The 8,774-nt window shown below is 37.8% G+C and overlaps 1 protein-coding gene across 2 annotated transcripts in view; it reads right to left on the bottom strand.

Moving 5' to 3' along the window:
• Positions 1–8,774, bottom strand: part of TTC33 (tetratricopeptide repeat domain 33) — a 39,553-nt gene extending 30,779 nt beyond the window's left edge. Inside the window, exons 1-2 of one of the 2 annotated variants that reach the window (XM_063086219.1) lie at positions 8,656–8,774; positions 2,691–2,912 (exon numbers count right to left, since the gene is read on the bottom strand). In XM_063086219.1, the coding sequence (XP_062942289.1) occupies positions 2,691–2,911 (221 nt within the window). In that variant the 5' untranslated portion in view covers position 2,912; positions 8,656–8,774. Of the gene's footprint in view, positions 1–2,690; positions 2,913–8,419; positions 8,603–8,655 lie in introns of those variants that run through there. The other variant, XM_063086218.1, reaches the window with a different exon arrangement.

Genomic DNA, 8,774 nt, shown 5'->3' on the forward strand with positions numbered 1-8,774 from the left:
TAACTAAATAAGTATATAAGGTAACTTCGAAAAGGGAGAAATGAGGGGCTGGCCAGTCAGCTCAGTTAGTTAGAGTGCAGTGTTGTAACACAAGGTCAAGGGTTTGGATCCCTGTACTGGTCAGCCCTCCCCCAAAAAAGGCAGGTAGGGAGAAAAATGCTAAAAGAAAATAAAACAGGCTGATGTGATGGAGAAAGAGGGAGCATAGGGGTGTTACTTCAGACCGAGTAATAATCAAAGAGGGGCTCGCTGAGAAGATGACACGGGAGCAGAGATCTGAAGGGCAAGAAGACAGACATCAGAAAACAGGAGAGAAGAGTTTTTCAGACAGAGTCATAACACAAAGTTGTATAAGCACTGTGTTCAAAAAACAAAGAGGGCACCAAAGTCAAGGGTTCAGATCTCCATAGCAGCCAGACATCAAAAAATAAAAATAAAAAATAAAAAAGGGGAAGAAGGTCAAAAGGCCAATATGGCTTAAATGTAAGTGAAAATGAGAGAGGTTAAGATGTAGTTGATTTGGTAAGCAGGGACTGAGTTTTATTTTTTTAATTTAACTTCACTATTCCTCCTTATATTATTTTCAACCAAGTTTAATATTCTCTTAGATATTTATAAACTATTATTTCTATTTTTGTTTGGCTTAGAGGAGCCAATCTACTCAATCCCATCTGATTCCTTTAATTCTGTTTAGTTATTTTCTAAAGCTGTGTATACATTACTCCAAAACAAATGCTAAAGAGCAAAAAACTTAATCATCTCACAGTGTTCTCTATTCAAAATAAAGCATTCAATCCACTTGATTTTAGTGAAGTGACTCAATGTTTTGACATGCAGACAGAAAACAAGAGTTATTTTGTTTATCTGCAAAGCTGATATCTTTCTTCTACCACAGGAAGTTTAGAGGGAATCCCATGGCAATAACTGAATTGCTTTTCCCTTCTACACACTAGTGTGGTCTAGAGAAAATGCAAAAACAACAAAGTTAATGAACTTTTAACAGGCATTTACAGGAATTTCTAAAGATGTTTTACGGTTGTTCTGAAAGTAATTTCATAAATGTGGAAAATTTATAGTTGGTTTTCTTCTGACTAAGACAGTATGATCAATCTTGCAAAGTTCTGCAAGGGAAAAATCATTATACCTAAAATACTACAAACAAGGGGCCGGCCCGTGGCTCACTCGGTAGAGTGCGGTGCTGATAACACCAAGGCCCCGGGTTCGGATCCCATATACGGATGGCCGGTTCGCTCACTGGCTGAGCGTGGTGCTGACAACACCAAGTCAAGGGTTAAGATCCCCTTACCGGTCATCTTTAAAAAAAAAAAAAAAAAAAAATAAAATAAAATAAAATACTACAAACAAGAATTCATAATCTAACATTAGGCTGTTAAGATGTTAACTGATCTTGACTGTTATTTTCTATCCTTCATCCCCAATTTGATATGCTAACATAATTTAAGCACCATTTTATATTTTATATTAATATATAATAAAAGATTACCCAAGAATCAAAAATAAAAACAGACCTAGAAACTAATATGTCAGTTCCTCAACTGACTCATTTATGACAAAAATGATTAACAAGGAATCTTACAACCACTCTTACCAGTTTAAAAAAAACAAAAGAAAGAAGAGAAAAAGTGCATCTTACTTAGTACTACTTCATTTTCTTTCTCAAACTCTTCAATATCAAATGAAAGATACCAGTTAAAGGTACACAGGCTTGATTTTAGATCTTTGGATATTCTGAAGAATATTCTATCCCAACCAAAGACCTATTCAGATACGGCTCCTGCTAGTCAAACATATATCTTCTAAAAATCATATATTTAGTACAAATAAATCAATAGTTCTCACACTGTCGAGAGTAATTTTCCTATATTTTCCGTATAGGAAAATACCATATTTTCTTCACCATGGACAGATGCTTTGAGATTTTTATAAAAATAAGGTTCTCAAGAGATATCAAACACAGCAAACAAACACAGGCACAATGTCTTTCCAATGGCTACATTTAACGTTATTTATCTCCCAATATGATGCAACATAAACCACAAACATTACCTATGACATATTCTTGACAAAAATGTTTAGACTCTAAATTACATCTCTACACCTAACTTTCATTTTACAAGAAATACATAGGATACAGGAACAAGTTAAATGACATGCATAAGGAAACGAAAAAGAAAAGAGGAAAAGAAAAAGAAAAAAGAAATGGGTACATGTAGGAATGGTATAAGAGCTTAGCTAAGGAAGGGCTATGAATAAATGAGCTATTATCAAATTACTGTCCTACAAGTCATATTAACCGAAGTACATAAGAAAGAAATGGCAAAGGATAACTGAATACCTATTTTTTTAAATGTATAGACCCTCAAAGCTGTTCAGGAAATGCCTAATTTACCTGGTACATAATATCATAAGGAGAAAGTTTCCAGAGATTAGACCATCTTCTACTAACCAATAAGCTGGGTTACATTTTATTTAGTATTTACTCTTCTTTAGACAGAACAAAAATGACGGCAAAGCAGAGACATTATAAGCATCCTGAAGACTTTCATCTTCCTTGAAAATAAGAATTTTCAGGTGACTTTGAAACAGCTTATTCCTTTCATTAGTTTAGCACCTAAATCATATTTTTAAAACATAAATTTATAGACTTCATAACCATTCTAAAAACATACCTTTTATTTTCAGCCAAACTGGCTCCTTCATCCTTCAACTGCTTACTTTTCTCGGCATAGCCTTCAAGGAGAATTTCTTTCCTACGTTTAATGGCATGAAGCCAGTTCCCTTCATCATTCTCAACTACATCCTTCTCATCAGCAGCTTCAGCTTCAAATTGTTGGGAAGTGACTTTTGAGACCTTCTCACCAATTTTCCTCTTCCACCCAAATGAAGCCATTCTGGAAAATTATTAAAAAACAAATAAACAAACAAACAAACAAAAAACACACAGCTTTAAAATTTAAATTTTGTAGAGGGTGCTAACAATAAAGTGCATGTATTTTACAGAGCCTTAACCTTTAGCCTAGTAGGGCCACAGCCTTTAGATTAGAAAGACAACCATCCTTAGATCAGGCTGTAGCTTAGTAGGATCTTTATCTTAGTAGGACAACAGTCCTTAGCTGTTAGAAGGGCCAAAGACCTTTAGTTTAGGCTGTAGCATAGTAGGGCCACTGCCCTGTAGTTTTAGCAAGGCCAAAGCCTTATAGTTTGAGGAATAACCTAACCTTTTAGTATTGCACATAGATATGCTAAGATTGGGAAAAAACAGAAAACTTTCACAGGGCTAAAAAGTCTCTGGTGGGGATATGAGAATTGTAACACAGCATAAGTGCTTGCTCTAAGGGCAGATGCCCTTGGTGCAGCTAAACCTAATTATAGGAAAATATGTGTACTGAAAGCTTCAAGGCTACTCTGCCAATTAGCATCTGGTTCCACATTTCACCTTCAACTGCTTCTCTAAGTTTCCTAGGGAACTAAGTGTTGCCATAATGATTATCTCATTGGTTCTTTTGTATGTCACATAGCTTAGTTTTATGACTCCTTTGATGGTAAATTGCTTAAATTATTTTTAAGTTGCACCTGCTTTAATGAAAATTGTTATGCAGCCAGTGTTTATGTTTGTTTATGACTGATTAACCATCTGTGTTCTTTTCTGTAACTTTTTGCCTGGACAATAAAAAAACGAGAAAAAGCCCTGATTCAGGGTCATTTCTCAGGAATTCCTTTTCTCTTGAAGAAGTCGTTCCTTGGATCTAACCCCTTCGGGCCTCTCATTGCTCAGAAGAAATAGGCTTTGAGTAATCCTTTGCATCTCCGTCTTAGTCACCAGCCTTTTACAGAAGTATTCTAACTAATAAATAAAGAAGGAATAATAGGATTAGACTATAACCATTTTTTAACTCCTACTTAGTGGATGTAGGCAAGTCATCAATGGCTGCTAATTTCACAAAGAAAGACAACTGGACATTATGCACCTCCTGCAAAAATTGAAAAGAAGTGGCACACCATCTATGAAGCACTCTTGCAAAAATTAATCCTGAATCACACCAGGCCTCTACCAGTTCATAAGAACTATGAGATACATTTAAGCATTTTCAATAACACGTCAGAGATACAGATAGCAGAAAACAGAAACTAAAGAAAAATAAAACTGGTTTCTTCAAGAAATAAACTGCCAGGGCCAAGCCCGTGGTGCACTTGGTAGAGTGCTGCGCTAGCAGCACGGTGACGCTCTCGCCGCGGGTTCGGATCCTATATAGGACTGACCGGTGCACTCACTGGCTGAGTGCCGGTCACGAAAAAACGACAAAAAAAAAGAAATAAACTGCCAGAAAAAAAAAAGAAAGAAAGAAAGATCGGAAGTAACTCCTATATAAAGAGAGACTTAAGAGACATACTAACCAAACATAATGTGTGGATCTTGTTTCACTCCCAATTCAAAAAATCCAATGGGGAGGAAACAGTTATGAAACAATAAGGGAAATCAGAACTGATTTGATATCTGATGACATTAAGGAATTACTGCTATATTTTCAGTTGTAATTCTGTTTTTTTTTTTTTTTTTTTTTTTGTCCTTTTCGTGACCGGCACTCAACCAGTGAGTGCACCGGCCAGTCCCATATAGGATCCGAACCCGCGGCGGGAGCATCGCAGCGCTCCCAGCGCCGCACTCTACCAAGCGCGCCACGGGCTCGGCCCTGTAATTATGTTTTTAAAAGAACCCTATCTTTTAGGAATACATGATTAAATATTTCATATGAAATCATATGATATCTAGGAATTATTTCAAAGTAATCAGCGGGGCTGGTGACTACAGTATAGGGAAACATAAAGGTGAAATAAGATTGCTGTGAATTGATAATTGATAAAGTTGGGTGATAAATACATAGGGTTCATTGTACTTCTCTCTCTCCTTTCATATATGTTGAAATTTTCCATAATAAAAAGGTTTAAAAATATCTAAACTTGGTAAATGACTTAATTCAAAGAATTACTGGGGAAATCAAAAAAATAACAGATGTTAAACAGCTTCGTAAATCTGCAGTGATATACAAATGTAAGGGATAAGAAAGAGGATAACTGATGGAACGAAGTTGAAGGAAATCCTGAAAGAACTCAACAAATATTTATTTAGAGAAGAAATTAACTGAGGGATCAAAGAATTTACTAGTTGCATAGATAGGCTTCAAGATATTGAGAAACCTCTAGAATTGGATATAAAGTTTTTATATTCCTGTGTGTATTCTGGGGAACAGTGTCTAAGTTTTTATTCTATTCTTAAAGGAGTCTGTAATCAAAAGGAGATTATAATCAACTGAATGATCAACTAGAGAGACAGGGAAAAGCAATGAACTAAAAGTCTATATGAAATTATCAAAGAATGGACATTGTGGGAGTAAAGGAGGGAGAATGAAATAGTGAATAAGTTCTAGCAGATCTCAAGGTCTTCACCACTGATGCATATGGCCAAAATGAAGTATAAGTAATCACCAGAAGTAAAAAGACAAAAAAAGTGAGGGTATACTGTGTGCGTGGAACTGTTCTAGGTATTAGAGAACAAAAGTCACTGCCATGGTGGAGCTTTTATTCTGGTGGAGGAGACAGGCAATCAGCTCAGAAATAACAACATAAATTCAGGTGGCATGGGCTATGAAGAATAAGAGTATGCTTAGGGGATAATAAGTAACAGTGAATGACTTTTTAAGATACAGGATACACTGATATGAAATGAAATTCAGCATCCTGTCCTTTGCAAGAAGTTGGGGCATCCTATTGACATATAATGGGTAGTTTAGACAGTGAATTTGGTATACAAATAATTATACAGAAAAAGATTGTAAATGTCCTAGAGATACAGAGTTGTGAAGAAAGAAGAGGGCATAGTCACATCTGGTTGGAGGAATGAAGAAAAGGCTTCAGAACGTAATGGCATTTGAGATGAGTCTTGAATAAGTTATAAATAGAAATTACACATTTTCCTGAATGTAAAAGTAATAATGCTCATTGCAGAACAATGAGTTTGTTTGCAAAACAGAAGAATATTTTAAAAATTAAAAATAATTCCAACACAAATAATAAACATTTTTAAAAAAGAAGAAAAGGTGGCTGTGAGGTCATTCACATGGAAAGGCCCCCTTGGGCCTTTCTAATGGCAGAATTTGGAAGGATAAGAAAATTGTGGGTCATGTCCTTAAGTTCTTAATGAATATGAGGAAGTGCCAATAAATCCCAGCAATCAAGACATGTACAGGATGATATAGGTGAGCCACAAGCTTTCCACAGGATCGGGGATTTTTAGAAAAACCTGGAGGAGTAAGAGATAATCAACTATACTAGAGAACTAGGAAAATGCAAACTCTCTAGACCCATCATAATATGGGAGAATAAGTTTCCTACATTTGAAGATGACTACAAGTATCCCAGGGGAAGAACGAAGAAATGGCTGAAAACGGAAATGTGTATACTACAGAAGTCCAGGGGCACAGAGTGAGGACAACCTGAGGATTGTTAGGAAGGCCTCGCAAGATATCAGGATAAGACAAGCTAAGGAAGAAATCTTGTATTTATGACTGACTCTAAAGGTAACAAGAATAATGATTAAGTTTTCTGGCTTCAAGTTTCCAAATGGAACTTTGTTTTTATACTAGCAATTTAAGGCACCAGGCAGTGTGGGAACCCTATTAATACTAAAAGAAACCTGGTGTGTTTACTGAAGGCAGATTACATTAGAAATCATTGGTTAGGTCAGGGGACAAAGTAGGCAAGAAAGGAAAAAGGGAGAGACAGAGTCACATATTTTTGTTTTTTTTTTTAAATTAATTGGACATTCAGACTCCCATTATCTTCCGCACCTCCCAACCCAAACCATTGTTATAATTGCTGAGAACAAGCAAAGGTTAAGAGACCAGGTAGTGGTACTCAACCATGTATGAAAAAGCCATACACACCATTACCTCAGGTGTTTGTGCCATTCCCCCCCACAAATCCCTTACAGTCTTCTAGAGATCAGAGGCTGAAGAGGTCAGGACAGAATGAAGTTATAAGGGAACAGAAGACCTGATGAGGCTAGCAATTGGTAAGTTTTACCGTGAAGAAAGGAACAAGACAAAAAAAAAAAAAAAAGTTAATATTGAGTGAAAAGTACAGGCAAGTTCAGGGGTGGAAGGAAAGGAGAGTGATGGATTTCATGCTCCAAGTTGAACATTACTCAGGAAAATAGGAAGCTAGTCATCCGCTGAAAGTAAAGGGAAAGTATAGTTGGTGTGAGCACTTGAGAAAAATGGGAAACATCTGAAAGTCACTGTGGAGATTCGGAAAAGCAACAATAAGTAGAAATATCAAACAGTATCAAGGGCCCACTGAGGTTACAAGCATGAATCTGTCACCAAGGCCATTAGCAAGTTTTATACAAAATTGTCTGGAGATCACAGAGATAGTCAATTATAATACAGGATAAGTGCTACGAGAGTAAACAAAGGATACTATGGCGTCAGAGAAGGAACACTTGAGGCTTTGTGGAGGACTTAGGTTTTGAATAATAAATTTGCCAGGCTCAAAAGAAGGGGCGAGTCCTAGAAAATATGCATACACTTTTCGCCTTCTAAAATTTAACACTCTGAGTTGATTCAGATATCTCAAATAGTATGAGTTTATTGTTCCTCTAAGGGTATCGAATATGAAATTAAAATTTCTGATATAGGAGGCTTTCCTGAACCTATCTATAGTTAGATACACGAGGCTCCAACATCCTAGATAACATTTTTTCAGCTGGTTAAGAAACCATATAGGCTAATCACAATCATTTGGGTTTCATGTTAAACTCGTAAAACCAGACATAGTCAACACCTTATTATACAGAATTATATTTAAGGAATGCCATAAAAATTCTAAACGACGACGCTGTATTCTAAATGCTTGTACTGGTATAATGTGACAGCTTGACATTTTACCCAACCACAAGCAAGAAAATGCTCGTCGTGACTGCGTCCGAGGAAGCAACGTCCAGGGCCAGAAACCACTGGATGAACTCGATCAGGAAATAGCAACAACATCCCTTCGGGTAAAAGGGATGTGTTCGGAGGTAAGGAATTCAAGAAACTAACCAAAAAATGTCACCGCAAGAAAGAAATCAGTATTAGCGACTTTCCCTTCATCGGCCAATAATTAAAAAAAAATGTTCATATAGTCGAAGAAACTCAAAAAGGCTGCCCTGGACGTCACCTGCGAGTTCACTAGGCTGCCCTCGGCCCCAGACCTCTTCAACGCAGGACGGAAAACAAGCTCCGCCTCGCTCCTGAGGGAAGGTCCGGCCTGCAGCGTCCGCCCCGCAAGCGCGAAAAGCCGCCCCGGGCGGCGGTGCAAGGGAGGGCCCAAGCCCCAGACTCGCTTATCCCTGGAGACCAACCTTAGTGTCCCGACTCTGCCAGACCCCGTCGAGTCTCAAACTCTGACTTCTGGAGCTCCTTTCTCCCCTGACCACAACACCTACTCGCCTCGTTTTCCTCCACTCCCTCCGGCTTCCACTGCGGACCAGGTAGCCACAGTACCTGATAACCAGTCCTGTGGTCCCGTGTTTACATTCTGCTTGCCCTTTGTCCACCGGAAGCGGAAGTTATCACGCTCGACTTCCTACCTGCCTACCTTTGGTGCCTGGTCTTCTAAAAAATGGGTTTGACGCACTCGGCGGGCATCCGAACAGTCCACAGAAGTGGGCAAAAGAGAGACGACTCAGAGACCTTCTCATCCGCCCATTCCTTCTC

The sequence above is a fragment of the Cynocephalus volans genome, chromosome 2, assembly GCF_027409185.1.
Source record: "Cynocephalus volans isolate mCynVol1 chromosome 2, mCynVol1.pri, whole genome shotgun sequence".
NCBI classification, from domain to species: domain Eukaryota; kingdom Metazoa; phylum Chordata; class Mammalia; order Dermoptera; family Cynocephalidae; genus Cynocephalus; species Cynocephalus volans.